The sequence below is a fragment of the Diaphorina citri genome, unplaced genomic scaffold (assembly GCF_000475195.1).
Source record: "Diaphorina citri unplaced genomic scaffold, Diaci psyllid genome assembly version 1.1 scaffold1503, whole genome shotgun sequence".
NCBI lineage: Eukaryota > Metazoa > Arthropoda > Insecta > Hemiptera > Psyllidae > Diaphorina > Diaphorina citri.
Window position 1 is genome coordinate 1 of NW_007378929.1, and position 20886 is coordinate 20886.

The 20886-nt window shown below is 39.6% G+C and overlaps 1 protein-coding gene across 1 annotated transcript; it reads right to left on the reverse strand.

Moving 5' to 3' along the window:
• Positions 1–6501: 6501 nt before the first annotated feature.
• LOC103516186 (serine/arginine repetitive matrix protein 2-like) lies at positions 6502–20461 on the reverse strand. Its single transcript, XM_026828654.1, has 5 exons — positions 20137–20461; positions 19207–19222; positions 18480–18732; positions 14170–14277; positions 6502–6733 (listed from the first exon to the last, which is right to left on the reverse strand). Exons 3-5 carry the CDS (start codon positions 18716–18718, stop codon positions 6502–6504), a joined length of 579 nt encoding a protein of 192 aa, XP_026684455.1. The 5' UTR covers positions 18719–18732; positions 19207–19222; positions 20137–20461.
• Positions 20462–20886: the final 425 nt, after the last annotated feature.

The window sequence follows — 20886 nt, forward strand, 5'->3', positions numbered from 1 at the left end:
TAAATAAAAAAATCTAATAATGTTAACTTATGTGATTAATTTTTTCAACTTATTGTTTCATTACAAATTTTAATCAGTAAGTAAATGGTTTCTTCAAATTAAGTGTATCCCAAGAGCAAGGTAAACCTGTACCCTTGGCAAATGGAGTGTGTCTGAATCTGAAGGCATGTGATGTGTTCCAATCCACTTGATTCTTAACTGATCCATTGTGCCCTAACTTGTTTGTTGTTAGCAACTTTATATTATGTATGTAGGTATAATAATATTACTAGGTAATACTATAATATGTATGGCCTCTGATATTGTCCTGACTGTTATGCCTCCTTTTCATTATATCCTACTGTTAATGTTCTATTACCAAATAAAGAAAGTATTTGTCAAAAAAAAAAAGTTGTCGGAAATCTTACCTTTCATCTTCAGAACTATCACTGGTGTTCACCTCTTTCTTCTTTCTCTTCTTTTTCTTTTTGGATGTGTGACCGTCTGGAGAGGGAGATCTGAAAAACCAACACGTTATGATTCCTTGGTTCCTCGGCTAAGTTCGTGTGTTTTCGGTTCGTTGGTTCCTCGGCCACGATCGTGCGTTCTCGGTTCGTTGGTTCCTCGGCTAAGTTCGTAAGTTCTCGGTTCGTAGATTCCACCGACAAGTCCGTTTGGTTCGGAGCGGTTCTGACAACTGTCCTGATTCAAAGACACGTTGACAATCAGGTTTTGATTCAAGGCGGCATTCTGATTCCTTGTCCCAACATGGATTCCGTTAGATTTGCTATCGATTCCGTCAGAGTTGGGTTTATGTGGCTTTAAGCCAGCAAAGTCCTCCAACACATCTCGACAGGGTCCTCCGACACCATTTTGTCGATGTAAACGGTTCTCGCTTGTGCTCGCTGAAGGAAGAGGATCATCAACAAAATTTCCCAGGGCTTTTTGTCGATAATGTGAACAGTTCTTCACGCTCGCTGGAGGAAGAAAATCACCAACAGATTCTTTCAAAGCTTCGTCAGCGCCTTTGATCATCTTGGAGGTACCGTCAGCAAATTCCACTCCAACACCGTCGTGACAAAATCTTCTGTTTGCGTCGTGGCTATTCGCTTTTCCCGGCAGACTTTTTGATGTCTGTTTCGCCAATTTGTTCACAATAGCTTTCATGTGTGCAGGAATGGACTGATACTTCTCCAAAAAGGCGTCTTCAAAAACACTGTCCTCAGTTGTTCCCACTTCTGGAAAGGTTTCATTCCCAGTCGGGTTCAAATTGTTCGTCAAGATGGTTTTCAAGATTGCCAAGTATTTTCCCATCAGGGCTGACTGGTGGGGTTTGCTTGGTAAAGCCTTTGGTGGTTTCAACACAGAGTCGTTATTCAAAGATCCATCGTTAGGCCAATATGATTTGCTTGGGGCAGCGTTTCTTTCATTTGGTAAACTTGTTTAATGAAGTTTTGTTTTGTTTACAAGTTCTATTTGTTTAATTAAGATTTATACAAACACACAGGGAGGAGCTCAAAATTACCTTATGTACGAGCCCACCCTTGACAGCGGAGACGAATGCCTCTGGAACCGAACGTTCGTTACGTGCAATGTTCGCCGAGATTTGGCTTGACAATCAACACACTGATGAGCCGACTCACAAGTCCCGAGTCGACAATTGCGACTCGTACAAACACACATCGGGGCTGAGTTTCCATAAAGTTTTCTTTGATTTCTGTTCGAACAGGAATGAATGCTGCTGCTTGAATTCTGATGTCTGTTCCCACAGGAATTAATTTTGCCACTTGAATTATTCTGAAGACAGGCTCCGTTTACACGTACTCCGGGATCGCAAGAACTTTTATTCAAATTTCGCTCACAACTTTGACAGGGCCCTTTTAAAATAAATTTATTAAATTTTAGACCTTTTTTTTTAATAATAAATATGGCTGTTCAAAAGTAAAGGAGAAAGAACAAAACAAGGATCTGTCGAGAGCTTTTGATACGGTTCACACACGGGTGATGTGAGGGTTTCAAGATATTTTTGCTGTTGACATACATATGAATCGATGAATTGACAAGTTGCGTATTTCGATTTTTTTAGAGGTTTGATAGAGGGAACTGTAAGGTCTTATTGCCCGAAATCGAAGAGAGAAAGAAAACAGGATAGGAGAAAGCCAACCGTTCAGAGGACGAACCTAATCCCTTCAGGATAAAATCCGCCCCGGTCGGGAATGAAACCCGCGGCCTAACGCTTGCATGGCAGACGCGCTACCAACCAAGCTAACTAGACTGGCTAAACGCTTTCGAAATATCAACAACAAAAATTTCTTTTCAGAGAAAAATTGAATATAATAATAACTTCAAAGTGAAAACCCTGACACATAATTGGTTCATCTTTGTCGATGGGACTGTTCGATTGGCCAATAAGGTAGAGGGGCAAGCCTTCCTTTGGATAACATGGCCCTTCCTTCATCGCATCCCTCAATAAACCAACTCGGTTCAGATAACCCGGTCCTTCCTTAATCGAATCCCTCAATAGGCCAACTCGGTTTAACGCTTCAACCAAGTCGCTGTCGGCGCACACCGATTGATTCAACCGGTTGAGCAAACGAAGACGCAGACGCTTCTTCAAATTATAGCGCCGCCGCTTGTTCCCTTTGGATAACATGGCCCTTCCTTCATTGCATCCTTCAATAAACTAACTCGGTTCAGATAACCCGGTCCTTCCTTAATTGAATCCCTCAATAGGCCAACTCGATTTAACGCTTCAACCAGGTCGCTGTCGGCGCACACCGATTGATTCAACCGGTTGAGCAAACGAAGACGCAGACGCTTCTTCAAATTATAGCGCCGCCGCTTGTTCTTCTTTCCCGTTGACTCCGTTTCATTGGACGGTAGCGCGGTTTGTCCGTGGAGTGCGCAAGGTGATTCCTTGGTTCCTCGGCTAAGTTCGTGTGTTTTCGGTTCGTTGGTTCCTCGGCCACGATCGTGCGTTCTCGGTTCATTGGTTCCTCGGCTAAGTTCGTAAGTTCTCGGTTCGTAGATTCCACCGACAAGTCCGTTTGGTTCGGAGCGGTTCTGACAACTGTCCTCTCGGTTCGTTGGTTCCTCGGCTAAGTTCGTAAGTTCTCGGTTCGTAGATTCCTCCGACAAGTCCGTTTGGTTCGGAGCGGTTCCACCTATTCTGACAACTGTCCTGATTCAAAGACACGTTGACAATCAGGTTTTGATTCAAGGCGGCATTCTGATTCCTTGTCCCAACATGGATTCCGTTAGATTTGCTATCGATTCCGTCAGAGTTGGGTTCATGTGGCTTTAAGCCAGCAAAGTCCTCCAACACATCTCGACAGGGTCCTCCAACACCATTTTGTCGAAGTGAACGGTTCTTGCTTGTGCTCGCTGAAGGAAGAGGATCATCAACAAATTCTTCCAGGGCTTTAGGTCGATAATGTGAACAGTTCTTCACGCTCGCTGGAGGAAGAAAATCACCAACAGATTCTTTCAAAGCTTCGTCAGCGCCTTTGATCAGATGTGGCTTTAAGCCAGCAAAGTCCTCCAACACATCTCGACAGGGTCCTCCGACACCATTTTGTCGATGTAAACGGTTCTCGCTTGTGCTCGCTGAAGGAAGAGGATCATCAACAAAATTTCCCAGGGCTTTTTGTCGATAATGTGAACAGTTCTTCACGCTCGCTGGAGGAAGAAAATCACCAACAGATTCTTTCAAAGCTTCGTCAGCGCCTTTGATCATTGGTCGATAATGTGAACAGTTCTTCACGCTCGCTGGAGGAAGAAAATCACCAACAGATTCTTTCAAAGCTTCGTCAGCGCCTTTGATCATCTTGGAGGTACCGTCAGCAAATTCCACTCCAACACCGTCGTGACAAAATCTTCTGTTTGCGTCGTGGCTATTCGCTTTTCCCGGCAGACTTTTTGATGTCTGTTTCGCCAATTTGTTCACAATAGCTTTCATGTGTGCAGGAATGGACTGATACTTCTCCAAAAAGGCGTCTTCAAAAACACTGTCCTCAGTTGTTCCAACTTCTGGAAAGGTTTCATTCCCAGTCGGATTCAAATTGTTCGTCAAGATGGTTTTCAAGATTGCCAAGTATTTTCCCATCAGGGCTGACTGGTGGGGTTTGCTTAGTAAAGCCTTTGGTGGTTTCAACACAGAGTCGTTATTCAAAGGTCCATCGTTAGGCCAATACGATTTGCTTGGTGCAGCGTTTCTTTCATTTGGTAAACCTTCGTCGTCATCATCATCGCTGAATTTGTTGGGAATACTGTCACTGTTTTCTCCATTAAATGACTCAGTTCTGGCTGTTGTGGTTGCAGCTTTACCATCGCTTCTTAAGGAGATCTGTACTATGTTTTCTGATGTTTTCTTTACAGTTTCAACCCTGTTTTCTGTTTTCTTTCCAGTCACTACTCCATTTATTTTCTTTGCAGGGTTTGACCTTTTCTTCTTGGTTTTCTTCTTCGTGACGAACAGCTTTTGGTTTAAAAATCTCAACTGCTTCTTTTTCATGCGTTTCTGTTGCGTCAACAGACTTGTCAATTTGGATGTCCAATTTGTGCCGTTTTCATTAGGACCACCATTAGAAAATCAAAGGTTTCATTCCCAGTCGGGTTCAAATTGTTCGTCAAGATGGTTTTCAAGATTGCCAAGTATTTTCGCATCAAAGCTGACTGGTGGGGTTTGCTTGGTAAAGCCTTTGGTGGTTTCAACACAGAGTCGTTATTCAAAGGTCCATCGTTAAGCCAATATGATTTGCTTGGTGCAGCGTTTCTTTCATTTGGTAAACCTTCGTCGTCATCATCATCGCTGAATTTGTTGGGAATACTGTCACTGTTTTCTCCAGTTCTGGCTGTTGTGGTTGCAGCTTTACCATCGCTTCTAGAGGAGATCTGTACTATGTTTTCTGATGTTTTCTTTACAGTTTCAACCCTGTTTTCTGTTTTCTTTCCAGTCACTACTCCATTTATTTTCTTTGCAGGGTTTGGCCTTTTCTTCTTGGTTTTCTTCTTCGTGACGAACAGCTTTTGGTTTAAAAATCTCAACTGCTTTTTTTTCATGCGTTTCTGTTGCGTCAACAGACTTGTCAATTTGGATGTCCAATTTGTGCCGTTTTCATTAGGACCACCATTAGAAAATCTTTCCATTGTGTCTTTGCTGTTCAATTTTCCCGATAGTATTTTTGACAATTCCTCATGATTATCAGGATTTTCTCCAAAATCATTTTTCTCCAAGAAATCTATTGTTTCTACATTTCCATGGTCAGGTCCAAATTTGGGAACTTTGTAAATTTGTGTCTTTGCTGTTCAATTTTCCCGATAGTATTTTTGACAACTCCTGATGATTGTCAGGATTTTCTCCAAAATCATTTTTCTCCAAGAAATCTATTGTTTCTACATTTCCATGGTCAGGTCCAAATTTGGGAACTTTGTAAATCCTATTTATCTGGTCATCTGATACAGCAGAACCACTGTGAACGTTTTCATTGCTTTCCAGTAAGTTTGTCTTATTTTTAGGAAGCTCTTTTCTAGAATTTTCCACACTGCTTCCTTTTTCAGTGTTTTCCAGTCGGGTTGGACTATCTCCACCAATCTCTCTTCTGGACTCTTCCACAACCTCTTTTATCAGCTCGCCATCAACATTTTCATTCTTTCTTCTGAGTAAGGTAGTCTCATTATGGCTACAGATTTCAGTTACTTCCACACTTTTATTATTTCCAATCTCTTCTCTTCTGATTATTTCTTCAAGAATTTCAACACCTTTTCCTCTTTGTTCTTCCTTCAATTGATCATTTATTCCTCTTCTTCCACACATCCCACTTCTAATCACACCCTTCTTTCTTCTTGTTGGCACCTCACCGCAATCTTCACTTAATTCACTTTCGCACATGGTTAAAAATATCACAAAATTAAAATTATAAAAAATATGAATTATATTAGAGGTAAATTATGTTGGAAGACATTAATAATGTAAAAAATATGGAAGACATGCGAACATGATTAAACTAATTGTTTTCTTTACATTGTGGCGAGGCAGAAATGTAGCCACTAGGTAATTAAATTTATGAAAAATGAAAATACTTGAACTAGGATAACAAAATATCATTTGAAACATCAAAGTACATTTAAAACATTGGTGATTTTCTTCTATTTTTTTTTTTTTTTTTTTTAATAGGAAAACACGGGGTTTTACAAGTTTTTTAATTTTTTACCATAATTATGACTATTAAAATCAAATATGAATTTTACTAAAAATCGAACACTTAAGGTTTAATGGAAGACACAAATTGCTTTACCACAAAACGGTAATATTAAAATCGAAAAATTCGAATTTAGATCTATCGACCTAGGATCTCTGGTTGTGCCAGTCAGTTGTGTGATACCAACTTGAGCACAGCATGTCAAAATGGAAATATTGGAAAAATAAAATGGTTTAAACATGATACCTACATACGTTCTCGCTATCATGCTAAGATTCATTCACCAACTCTTTTTATTCCAAAAGAAAAAAAAAAAAAAAAATCACCTGTCTTTGCGTTTCCGCTTCTTAGTCTTGCTCCGGTCTCCCAGTTCGGGGCTCGGGGTTCGCACCAGGGCGTACTTCTTAGCCGCGGCCTGGGCTAGGGCCTCCTTCTCGCGTCGCGTAGGGTCCAGAGAGCTCCCCTCCACGAAGTACTCCGAGATACCAAACGCGTCCCTCAGCCTCGCGTTCTTCTCTAGCTGGGCCTCGGCAATCTGATGAGTTTCCTTGACACTGGGGAGGAGAAAAGAAAAACTTATTAATTTAAAATGAAAATTGAAATAATTACTTAATTAAGAATCTTCAAGAAATAAAATTTAAAAAGATAGAGCAGTTGCGTTTACTTAGGTAAGGTTTTAAAGATAAAGAGCAGAAAAAATGAGGAACTAGGTCACTAGGGAATTCTTTTTCTTCTACGACTTCTAGATCCCGAGATAAATCGATTTTAAAAATGCCGGAAAATCTTAAACTCTGACGTCATGGCATATGCTCCCGTACAAGATGACGTCACATCAACTGTCCCGAGCAAAACTCCCTTACAGGTAACACATGAATGCGTTTGTGCGCATGCGTTTCTGCTAATTTATTGAGCTTTGACGTCACAACTCTTCGAGCTTTTTCATTAGAGCGGCAAATCAGTCCGTTTATTTGTTTAATGAAGTTTTGTTTTGTTTGTTTAATGAAGATTTATACAAACACACAGGGAGGAGCTCAAAATTACCTTATGTACGAGCCCACCCTTGACAGCGGAGACGAATGCCTCTGGAACCTGACCATTTTTTGTCAAGTATTCCGAAAAACACATTATTTTTTGTCAACTAACACCGACTCTTTTTTCTCATGAAAAACACTCGGAACCGTTAAACAAAACTGAAAAGCACCAAGAATTATGTTCTCAAAGAAAATTACGAATGTACATAGAAAATTACGAATTTACTACACAAAGGAAAGGAAAAACTAACTCTTCAGAATCTTCAGTGAGACAGAAAATATTTATTCCTGTGAAGGAGAGAGAGAGAAGGAAAATGAGGGAGAGAGAAATGAGAAGGAGAGACTGAAGGAAAAACGGGGGAGCGAGAGAGGGGGTAGGGGAAAGAAGAGGAAGAGAGAGATGAAAGTTCAGGATGCTAGAAAATAAACAAATCTTCTCTGCGCATTCTTCCCTCTTCTCTCCCCTCCCCATTTCCTCCTCCTCCTCTTTCTTCTTCCTCTTCTCACACAAAAGTTTCCTCTTTCCCCTACAAACAAAAACACCGGGATTTCAAGAGGGCGGCTCTTGACAAGTGGGTTTTAGGTACCAAGTTTTTTAAAAATAAATTGCGGGGATAAAGGGACATCATCCTAGCATTATAGGTTTTTTCAAAAGGGCGGCTCTTGACAAGTGGGTTTTAGGTACCAAGTTTTTTTAAAAATAAATTGCGGGGATAAAGGGACATTTCTAATCTTTTTTTACCCAAATCGTAAAGAGAGAACTGACTCGAATCCCAGTCCCAAGGTATTCGAAATTTTCTGAACAAACTTCCGTTCCCAGATAAGCGTGGATGTAAAAGAAGTGCCTTGAAGGCGTGCGGAAGCAAAGCTCCCAGGTGAATAAAAAGAGACAGATGGACATAAATAAATAAAATAAAAAAAGGAAAGTAAAAATACCAACAAGAGCCGGAAATTTGAGGGGAAATGAACACCAAGGTAGGGGAAACGAAAATCAATTAGGCAGGATCCTTGTCACTTGATCTGCAAGTAAACAGTTACACGGTAAATTTAGATTTATAATAATTTACTTACTACATTTCCTATGTCTCTGAGAAAGGCATAATAGTGGACACCTGAAGAAATTTCCTCATTATAAATCTTGAGCCTGATTGGGGGCATTTTTTTTTTTTTTTTTTTTTTTTTTTTTTTGAAGTTGTTAGGTATTTGTCACTTGATCTGCAAGTAAACAGTTACACAGTAAATTTAGATTTATAATAATTTGCTTACCGTAAGTGGGGGATAGATTGCCCAACATTTAAGCATTTTTTTCTTTAATCAGTCACAACTTTTTTATTATTTAACATATTTAAGCTAGGCTGGCTTTTAGAATTTTTGATACTAGTAGATGAGGTCCTTCCTTTTAATAATTCTAATCTTTTACTAATTTTGTCAACTCTACAAAAAAAAATTCCACTCTAATAATACCGACAATCGTAATGCTCTCTTAAAGTCGCTATTGAATTCATTTATCCTTACAAGGCTGAGTGCACCCCGTATTGTTGTTGGTGTTGTAGTAGTTGTTGTTGTTGTTGTTGTTACTTTCTATTTTTTCACCCAGTGTTTTACCTATATCATTCAAAAATGTGTTCATAATATTTGATGCACAAAGCCAAAAATACCGACAATGGTAATGCTCTCTCAAAGTCGCTATTGAATTCAATTATCCTTACAAGGCTGAGTGCACCCCGTATTGTCGTTGGTGTTGTAGTTGTTGTTGTTATTGCTGTTGTTGTTACTTTCTATTTTTTCACCCAGTGTTTTACCTATATCATTCAAAAATGTGTTCATAATATTTGATGCACAAAGCCAAAAAAACTTCGAATCTGTCGGGCATTTAACCTAGGATCTCTGGTTGTGCAATCTTGTTCCCTGAACCAATTCAACTCTATTTTCTCGGCTGAAATCATTGCCCTACTTTTGTCTCTTAAGAACTTGTTGGGGACTAAAGGCAAGGAAGAAGCTTTATTCAGAACCATCTCATAACACAGTGTTCGTCAAGTTCTTGATATTTTCACCATTAAAGGCGATAATCTTTTGAATCCATAGAAAAGGCTTTCCGTCTTTTATAAAATGCAATATTAAAAGGTGCAAGATAGGCAGAGAGTACTCCCACAAGACTTTCGAGTTCTTAAACCAAAGGTGTTCACATTTTCTTCGCACAAAAAAGATTCATCTATTTCGGATTTCGTATTACATTATGAAAGATTTTAAATTTCTTCAACGCTTTTTAGGGCTTTAAGGGCTTTTTAAACGCTTTTTAAGGGCTTTTCGCTCACTTAGCTCTTCCACCCAACTGGGCTTTAACTTTCAACAACATTACAACTAGGTTCACATTCCAATCCTTTTTCGCTGAATGCAGTTTGGGCACATTTTCCTGCCTTTTCCGTCAATCTTTTGTCCCGAAATCAACTTGGATGGGTAGGTATGCAGGTATCCATTTTCAGCAACAACAAAAAATGTCATTTTTTGTCAAGTATTCCGAAAAACACATTATTCTTTGTCAACTAACACCGACTCTTTTTTCTCGTGAAAAACACTCGGAACCGTTAAACAAAACTGAAAAGGACCAAGAATTATGTTCTCAAAGAAAATTACGAATGTACATAGAAAATTATGAATTTACATAGAAAATTACGAATTTACTACACAAAGGAAAGGAAAAACTAAAACACTCTTCAGAATCTCCAGTGAGACAGAAAATATTTATTCCTGTGAAGGAGAGAGAGAAGGAAAATGAGGGAGAGAAATGAGAAGGAGAGACTGAAGGAAAAATGGGGGAGCGAGAGAGGGGGTAGGGGAAAAGAGAGAGAGAGGGGAGCGAAGAGGGAGGAGAGGAGAAAAGAGGAAGGGAATAGGGGAAAGAAGAAGAGGGAGAGAGGCAGGAGAGATCAGACTGTAGATGAGGGAGAAAGTAGGGGAAATAATAGAGAGAGGGGGGGTAGGGGAAAGAAGAGGAAGAGAGAGATGAAAGTTCAGGATGCTGGAAAAATAAACAAATCTTCTCTGCGCATTCTTCCCTCTTCTCTCCCCTCCCCATTTCCTCCTCCTCTCTTTCTTCTTCCTCTTCTTACACAAAAGTTTCCTCTTCCCCTTACAAACAAAAACACCGGGATTTCAAAAGGGCGGCTCTTGACAAGTGGGTTTATCTACCAAGTTTTTTAAAAATAAATTGCGGGGATAAAGGGACTTCATCCTAGCATTATAGGTTTTTTCAAAAGGGCGGCTCTTGACAAGTGGGTTTTAGGTACCAAGTTTTTTAAAAATAAATTGCGGGGACATTTCTAATCTTTTTTTACCCAAATCGCAAACAGAGAACTGACTCGAATCCCAGTCCCAAGGTGTTCGGAATTTTCTGAACAAACTTCCGTTCCCAGATAAGCGTGGATGTAAAAGAAGTGCCTTGAAGGCGTGCGAAAGCAAAGCTCCCAGGTGAATAAAAAGAGACAGATGGACATAAATAAATAAAATAAAAAAAAAAAATAAGGAAAGTAAAAATACCAACAAGAGCCGGAAATTTGAGGGGAAATGAACACCAAGGTAGGGGAAACGAAAATCAATTAGGCAGGATCCGAGGGTGGGGGGATGGAACCGTCGTGACAAAATCTTCTGTTTGCGTCGTGGCTATTCGCTTTTCCCGGCAGACTTTTTGATGTCTGTTTCGCCAATTTGTTCACAATAGCTTTCATGTGTGCAGGAATGGACTGATACTTCTCCAAAAAGGCGTCTTCAAAAACACTGTCCTCAGTTGTTCCAACTTCTGGAAAGGTTTCATTCCCAGTCGGATTCAAATTGTTCGTCAAGATGGTTTTCAAGATTGCCAAGTATTTTCCCATCAGGGCTGACTGGTGGGGTTTGCTTAGTAAAGCCTTTGGTGGTTTCAACACAGAGTCGTTATTCAAAGGTCCATCGTTAGGCCAATACGATTTGCTTGGTGCAGCGTTTCTTTCATTTGGTAAACCTTCGTCGTCATCATCATCGCTGAATTTGTTGGGAATACTGTCACTGTTTTCTCCATTAAATGACTCAGTTCTGGCTGTTGTGGTTGCAGCTTTACCATCGCTTCTTAAGGAGATCTGTACTATGTTTTCTGATGTTTTCTTTACAGTTTCAACCCTGTTTTCTGTTTTCTTTCCAGTCACTACTCCATTTATTTTCTTTGCAGGGTTTGACCTTTTCTTCTTGGTTTTCTTCTTCGTGACGAACAGCTTTTGGTTTAAAAATCTCAACTGCTTCTTTTTCATGCGTTTCTGTTGCGTCAACAGACTTGTCAATTTGGATGTCCAATTTGTGCCGTTTTCATTAGGACCACCATTAGAAAATCTTTCCTTTGTGTCTTTGCTGTTCAATTTTCCCGATAGTATTTTTGACAACTCCTGATGATTGTCAGGATTTTCTCCAAAATCATTTTTCTCCAAGAAATCTATTGTTTCTACATTTCCATGGTCAGGTCCAAATTTGGGAACTTTGTAAATCCTATTGATCTGGTCATCTGATACAGCAGAACCACTGTGAACGTTTTCATTGCTTTCCAGTAAGTTTGTCTTATTTTTAGGAAGCTCTTTTCTAGAATTTTCCACACTGTTTCCTTTTTCAGTGTTTTCCAGTTGGGTTGGACTATCTCCACCAATCTCTCTTCTGGACTCTTCCACAACCTCTTTTATCAGCTCACTATCAACATTTTCATTCTTTCTTCTAAGTAAGGTTGTCTCATTATGGCTACAGATTTCAGTTACTTCCATACTTTTATTATTTCCAATCTCTTCTCTTCTGATTATTTCTTCAAGAATTTCAACACCTTTTCCTCTTTGTTCTTCCTTCAATTGATCAAATAGGCCAAAAAATGGAGTACTACGAATTTGATTAGTAAAATTAATAAAAATAAGACTGACAAATTTGCAGGGACAAGCGAAAAATAAATATTGTAGGTACTACTATAGGTTTATTTGGTATCTACGTGGCCCGATAATATCGTCACAAACTGATGAAATATATCGACTAGGTACATCATATGTACAGACCTACATATATTATGTTAGAGCAGAGATAAAAAACAATACAAACTATCGAGTAAGATATGACTCATTCAGGGTGTTTCAGACGGAGGATATACGATACGAACTTAGATAGTTTTTTTTTTCAAGAGGTTTAATAAAGGGAACTGTAACTGCTGGGTCTTATTGTCCCAAAAGCGAAGAAAGGAGCGCAGGATAGGAGAAAGCCAGCCGTTCCGAGACCGAACCTTGTTTGTTCAGAATAAAATCTGCCCTGGGCGGGAATCGAGCCTGTGACCTAGTGCTTACAAGGCTGATGCGTTCGTTACCCTCCAATCTAACTACTAACTAGGCTGGACTTGCATTCTTTTACATCCTCATCCTTGCAATTTGGGAAAAGGTGGGTCAGAAAATTTAAACACAGTTCCCCATTATTATACTTATTTTCATACTCATACTTACACTGTAAAATACTTTGTCTAATTGTCAATGGAAAAAGGTGGGAACAGAACAGAAAACACTTGAGAGGTAAAGGTAATTTCGGTACCTAATGCATAGATAATCTCGGTATCCTTGTAAACTATGTAGAACACCATCTTTTTCCTAACTTTTCAAATATTGAATCACTTTCAAATTATTTCCTTACAATTCTCTGGTAAGGCCAGCCACTCAAAGCTCACAGTGTCTGACAGACCGAGGAACGCGTTCTAGTCTTCAGACCGTCTGAGAGACTAGAAGAAAGCTTTCTCCGCGGAGTTCCGACGGTCAGATAGTCTGAGTGGAGAAAACAAGCATTATATTCCAACTTTCATTTTCAATCACAATAGAATAGAGGTTCCCAATCTGTGGTACGCCAAAAGTAGGTACCTAGGCATAGATATGTACGTAGACTACCTAGGTATAGATCCCTAGGTAGATGATAACTATTTCAGTTTCAAGGTCACTCATTTATCAAACCTATTACCTTACTTCATCTGGTTGATATTAAATAGTTATCACACCTACATAGGTATCTGAATGATGTTGAATTTGAAAAATCACCAATAAGGGTCCAGTCATAAATGGCATGGTGCCACAGATGTGACAGTATTCTATGGTCATTATTGCTCAGTAGAACATGAACTGGGGCATCATATTTCCATTGTGGTCTTCTTCTTCTTCTTCTTCTTCTTCTTCTTCTTCTTCTTCTTCTTCTTTGCCTTTTCCCATGTTCAGATGGGGTTGGCGTTTGTCGTCGGCCTCTCAATCACCTTTAGAGTGATCGCTTTGAGGCCAACTGGTTTTGGCTAAACAAACTTTTCCGAGTGGGATGCCCTTTGCACTCAACCTTCGCTATTGATATATGGTAGCATGGGAATATTAATTTCTTCTTCCTCTCCTTTTCTGGTGTTCAGACAGGGTCAGCATTTTTTGTCAGCTATTCAATTAGCCTTAGGGTGATTGCTTTGTGCTGATATTTGGTTTTGGCTACAAAAATTTTATGAGTGTATGCCCTTCACACTCAACCTTTGTCATTTCTGTAGCAAGGGGAATTTCAGGCTGGTATCATCCCTGTTTAAAAATAAAGTCCCCCCAGAAAGACCAGTATGAAAGCTTGGACTTCCAGAAATAGGATAAGAAACTTACATGACTCTTCCCAGTTCATCCAGGGGTGGCTATATTAATTTCTTCTTCCCCTCCTTTTCTGATGTTCAGACAGGGTCAGCCTTTTTTGTCAGCTACTCAATTAGCCCTAACTAGGGTGATTGCCTTGTGCTGATATTTGGTTTTGGCTACAAAAATTTTATGAGTGTATGCCCTTCACACTCAACCTTTGCCATTTCTGTAGCAAGGAAATTTCAGGCTGGTATCATCCCTGTATAAAAATAAAGTCCACCAGAAAGACCAGTATGAAAGCTTGGACTTCCAGAAATAGGATAAGAAACTTACATGACTCTTCCCAGTTCATCCAGGGGTGGCTCATTGATTTTCTCCACGTTCTTGTTCAGATGAAGTCTGTAAGCCATCACTTTAGCATCCACTTCTATTTCATTGAATCTGAAATCAAAAATTCACCATGATAATTACTATTTGATAGGTAGATACATTAGAGTTGTCTTTGCATTGATGTCAAAAACTATCAAAATTTAAAATTATTCTAAGCTTGTTCTGCTTTCTAGGGTGAGGCATTTCCACAGTCGAGTGTCTGACAGACCTAGGAACGCGTTCTAGTCTTCAGACCGTCTGAGAGACTAGAAGAAAGCTTTTTCCGCGGAGTTCCGACGGTCAGGCAGTCTGAGTGGAGAAAACAAGCATTGTATTCCAACTTTCATTTTCAATCACAATAGAATAGAGGTTCCCAATCTGTGGTACGCCAAAAGAACCTTGACATCGCAGGTGGTACGCAGTACTCGAAAGTTTGGGAACCCCTGCAATAGAAGAATTAACAGGAGAAGAAAAATAATCGATAGGGTTATATAAAAAAATATCTAAATTCTCTAAAAGGACTATCTAAAAAAATAGGTTAATGATGTCATTTAACTAGGTAATTAGGATGTAAAAGGTTGATAAAAAATATTGAGACAACAAGGGCTCGAACCTAAAACCACTTTGGTTGTTCGAACCGTGATTTTCACCTGCCTTGGTGGCGTCGTGGTCAAGACGCTCGCCTGGTAAACAAGAGAGTGTGGGTTCGATCCCATCTAAGGCATTGATTTTTATCCTCATTTATTTGATAATTTGACCACATAATGATGGAGCTCTAAGGGTTAGGTGGTAGAGAACGCCTCCGGCATTAACTTCGCCTAGTGGTTACCTTCCACTGAAAAGTCTATTATTATTATGCTGGAATTTCAAACTCTTTTCTCACAGTCGGGACCGAATGTTTATAACCTTGGAGTCCACAGTTCAATCTACTGCCTTCAATTATACTTCCGTCTTAGGATCCGCAGTTCAATCTTCGGCCGACGACAATAATTCATGATGTAGCTCCTCTTCTTCTTCTTCTTCTTCTTTGCCTTTTCCCATGTTCAGATGGGGTTGGCGTTTGTCGTTGGCCTCTCAATCACCTTTAGAGTGATCGCTTTGAGGCCAACTGGTTTTGGCTAAACAAACTTTTCCGAGTGGGATGCCCTTCGCACTCAACCTTCGCTATTGATATATGGTAGCATGGGAATATTAATTTCTTCTTCCTCTCCTTTTCTGGTGTTCAGACAGGGTCAACATTTTTTGTCAGCTACTCAATTAGCCCTAACTAGGGTGATTGCTTTGTGCTGATATTTGGTTTTGGCTACAAAAATTTTATGAGTGGATGCCCTTCACACTCATGACTCAACCTTTGCCATTTCTGTAGCAAGGGAAATTTCAGGCTGGTATCATCCCTGTTTAAAAATAAAGTCCCCCATGTCTCTTAGCCATTCAAATACTGTAGGTACCTCTAAGTACAAGGTACAACTTCTGATTTGCCTTTTCTGGGATAGTAAAATTATTGAGTAGAAATAAATCTAGGTACCTTTACGGTGCTAACATAGGCAGGCAGGACCTGAAAAGAATGGTGTTGAACCTACTTTACAAGCAGAAATGGGGCTAGGTAATTCTTCTTCGATCTAGATTCTAGAAGGTAATCTAGGTAATGCATAGATAATCTCGGTATCCTTGTAAACTATGTAGAACACCATCTTTTTCCTAACTTTTCAAATATTGAATCACTTTCAAATTATTTCCTTACAATTCTCTGGTAAGGCCAACCACTCAAAGCTCAGAGTGTCTGACAGACCGAGGAACGCGTTCCTAGTCTTCAGACCGTCTGAGAGACTAGAAGAAAGCTTTTTCCGAGGAGTTCCGACGATCAGACAGTCTGAGTGGAGAAAACAAGCATTATATTCCAACTTTCATTTTCAATCACAATAGAATAGAGGTTCCCAATCTGTGGTACGCCAAAAGAACCTTGACATCTCAGGCGGTACGCATTACTCGAAAGTTTGGGAACCCCTGCAATAGAAGAATTAACAGGAGAAGAAAAACAATCGATAGGTTACATAAAAAAATATCTAAATTCTCTAAAAGGACTATCTAAAAAAATAGGTTAGTGTCATTTAACTAATTAGGATGTAAAAGGTTGATAAAAAATATTGAGACAACAAGGGCTCGAACCTAAAACCACTTTCGAACCGTGATTTTTACCTGCCTTGGTGGCGTCGTGGTCAAGACGCTCGCCTGGTAAACAAGAGAGTGTGGGTTCGATCCCGGCTGAGGCATTGATTTTTATCCTCATTTTTTTGATAATTTGACCACATAATGATGGAGCTCTAAGGGTTAGGTGGTAGAGAACGCCTCCGGCATTAACCTCGCCTAGTGGTTACCTTCCACTGAAAAGTCTATTATTATTATTATTATTATTATTATTATGCTGGTATTTCAAACTCTTTTCTCACAGTCGGGACCGAATGTTTATAACCTTAGAGTCCACACACAGTTCAATCTACTGCCTTCAATTATACTTCCGTCTTAGGATCCGCAGTTCAATCTTCGGCCGACGACAATAATTCATGATGTAGCAGCTGAGGCATTGATTTTTATCCTCATTTATTTGATAATTTGACCACATAATAATGGAGCTCTAAGGGTTAGGTGGTAGAGAACGCCTCCGGCATTAACCTCGCCTAGTGGTTACCTTCCACTGAAAAGTCTATTATTAGTATGCTGGAATTTCAAACTCTTTTCTCACAGTCGGGACCGAATGTTTATAACCTTAGAGTCCACAGTTCAATCTACTGCCTTCAATTATACTTCCGTCTTAGGATCCGCGAAGTTCAATCTTCGGCCGACGACAATAACTCATGATGTAGCGGGCCGCTAACGACACATTCGGACGACGACGAAAGCGAAGACGACAGCGAAGAGTCCGCGTGTCGGACTATCGGGGCCGAATGTTGGCGTCGGCTGCCGGCCCGACGAATGGCGGATAGGTACCTAGGCATAGATATGTACGTAGACTACCTAGGTATCTATAGATCCCTAGGTAGATGATAACTATTTCAGTTTCAAGGTCGCTCATTTATCAAACCTATTACCTTACTTCATCTGGTTGATATTAAATAGTTATCACGCCTACATAGGTATCTGAATGATGTTGACTTTGAAAAATCACCAATAAGGGTTCAGTCATAAATGGCATGGTGCCACAGATGTGACAGTATGATGTAGCGGGCCGCTAACGACACATTCGGACGATGACGAAAGCGAAGACGACAGCGAAGAGTCCGCGTGTCGGACTATCGGGGCCGAATGTTGGCGTCGGCTGCCGGCCCGACGAATGGCGGCCCGTTCAGAACGGGTCATCCATCGGTCAGAGGCACCACTGCCACCAGCACCCCCTGTACTACTGTCCGCGCTTACCGAGAGCATACCTGTTGGGAAGATAGGAAACTGGTTGGTAGCATGGGTATATTAATTTCTTCTTCCTCTCCTTTTCTGGTGTTCAGACAGGGTCAACATTTTTTGTCAGCTACTCAATTAGCCCTAACTAGGGTGATTGCTTTGTGCTGATATTTGGTTTTGGCTACAAAAATTTTATGAGTGGATGCCCTTCACACTCATGACTCAACCTTTGCCATTTCTGTAGCAAGGGAAATTTCAGGCTGGTATCATCCCTGTTTAAAAATAAAGTCCCCCAGAAAGACCAGTATGAAAGCTTGGACTTCCAGAAATAGGATAAGAAACTTACATGACTCTTCCCAGTTCATCCAGGGGTGGCTCATTGATTTTCTCCACGTTTTTGTTCAGATGAAGTCTGTAGGCCATCACTTTAGCATCCACTTCTATTTCATTGAATCTGAAATCAAAAATTCATGATAATACTTACTATTTGATAGGTAAGTACATACATTAGAGTCTATATGTTGTCTTTGCATTGATGTCAAAAACTATCAAAATTTAAAATTATTCTAAGCTTGTTCTGCTTTCTAGGGTGAGGCATTTCCACAGTCTAAAATTAACTCTATGTTACCTAATCCTTTTTCACACAACTGTGATTATTGAGAAGACCAAAATTCCTTTCAACAAGAGACTGTAGACCTGGAGCTGAGTCATTCATATTCACTAAGAGGTTGCATTTTCTTTATGTTACCTAATCCTTTTTCATGCAATTGTGATTATTGAGAAGACCAAAATTCCTTTCAACAAGAGACTGTAGACCTGGAGCTGAGTCATTCATATTCACTAAGAGGTTGCATTTTGAACATTAAAATAAATAAACTTACCCTTGTTCTTCCAGTAGTTCTTGCAGTTCCAAACACTGGAGCTCTATTTTTCTTTTCTTCTCATGGTCAAGAATTTCTCGGTTGGGCTGTTTGTTGTTCATGGCATCCATACGTTCCAGATCTTTCTCCGTTTTGAGGTTGGTTTTCTCCTTGGTCTTGCGGACCAAGGACCAGTTCCTCTGAACGTAGCCATTGGTTCCCGAGCCTCGGGCTGTGGTGAGTCCAATTCCATTGTACATTGTGAGTTTGTTAGATATGTACAGGAAATCTATTTATAACTATGTATGTATATTTGTTTATTAAATAAATAATAACTAAATAAAATTAATATAACTAACTATGTACAGGAAATCTATTTATAACTATGTATGTATATTTGTTTATTAAATAAATAATAACTAAATAAAATTAATATAACTAACAGTATTTCCAGCTGGAAACGTGATGGACTCTTACAAAGATGTAAAATGTAACAATGAGTTCCTAATTTAATAATTTTACTATTAAGATGTCTATGGTTCGTCCATTTGAATATGGCAGCAAGGAGTCATCGACCCAAAATGAAAGAACCAATCAGAATGCGAGAACTCCTTGCATTGTTGATGTCTCTGGAATTTTCTAGCGATGACCATCAGTTTAATATGAGCTGTCGTAAATTAGGTAACCTACCAATGGGCTCGTCGTTAGATGAGATGTTTTATATATTGAGTTGATTGTGGTTTGTTAGGTACTTGTCACTTGATCTGCAAGTAAACAGTTACACAGTAAATTTAGATTTATAATAATTTACTTACTACATTTTCTATGTCTCTGAGAAAGGCATAATAGTGGACACCTGAAGAAATTTCCTCATTATAAATCTTGAGCCTGATTGAGGGCATTTTTTTTTTAACGAGTTGTACAGTTCACAAAACCAATAGTAAATATCTAATGGGTACAAACACTTCAAAACCAGTTAGTTGTTTCTAAGGATTGAGGAAAAATCCCTTTCTCTTGAGGACAAACACACAACCCCCACAGTGGACGGATAAAGTTACCCTGATATTCAAAAGTACCCCTAAAGAGCTATAGTGAAGGAATGGATCTGTGTGAGAGCAGAACCCTACTAAGCGAAACACGCCCTTACGAGATTCATAATAAACTGTATACGTAGTTGGAATTGGAAATCTACTAGGAATGTTCCACAGACTTTTATCTGAACCAACGCTTTGCGGGCCATATATTCCGTACAATTACCCTACTCCTAACCTACACCTACATATACCCTACACCTATCGACCTAAACCTATTCTCAGCCTCACTTGGTTACGGTTAGTGAGGAGACCTTTGGTAATCTAAAACTCATTTCAATATTGGATTTTGGGCCCCAAATCGGTAGAAAGCGGCCTCTCTTGACCGGACTTCCGTAACCCTACACCTATCGACCTAACCCTATTCTCAGCCTCACTTGGTTACGGTTAGTGAGACCTTTGGTAATCTAAAACTCATTTCAATATTGGATTTTGGGCCCCAAATCGGTAGAAAGCGGCCTCTCTTGACCGGACTTCCGTTGGAACATTACCCATCCACAATCCCCATACCAAATTTTGAATTGTGGATGTGATCGATATTCACAAATGCTTACCATCATGATTAAAGCTATTTAACGTAGACTTACCAACAAACTGATGATATTAACTGTATTTTAATTGCAAACATGTCTTGTTTCAGTCTTTTTGTTAATTAGATTTTATCACTTCGATGTTTGCTGAGATTTCTGAAGTAGTTTTGAACGCCATTTTGAAAACTTTTCCTAGGGTTTTCTTTCCGGCTGAATTTCACAGAACGGCTGACAGGAAACTTCAAATTAAACAGCTCAAAGTTATTTTTTTCTCTAGAAGAAGGAATTCAGCGATGAAAAACGTTTCAAGAGAGGAAATAACTCAAAATTGTTGCAGAAACGATGAAAAAAGTCTTGCAGAAACGTTCTATTTTGTGGCGAAGCTATCGATTTTGAAAATTTCAAATTTTACCGCGTTCCTCGCGCTCTAGACGTTGGGATAGCACACGGATTGTGCTATTCCAACGCCTTCAACCAAGAACTCTATGCAATGTGTGCTACACAAATGAAAACTGGATTGCATATACAACAAATTAAAAATCGGGCGTTTTATACGACATCTTCTGTTCAGCCCAACGAACGCAATGTGCCAGCCTAGTTAGTTAGCTTGGATGGTAGCTATTTACCGCGTTTCTCGTGCTCTAGGGGGTTGGGATAGCACACGGATTGTGCTATTCCAACGCCTTCAACCGCGAACTCTATGCAATGTGTGCTACACAAATGAAAACTGGATTGCATATACAACCAATTTTATTAAAAATCGGGCGTTTTATACGACATCTTCTGTTCAGCCCAACGAACGCAATG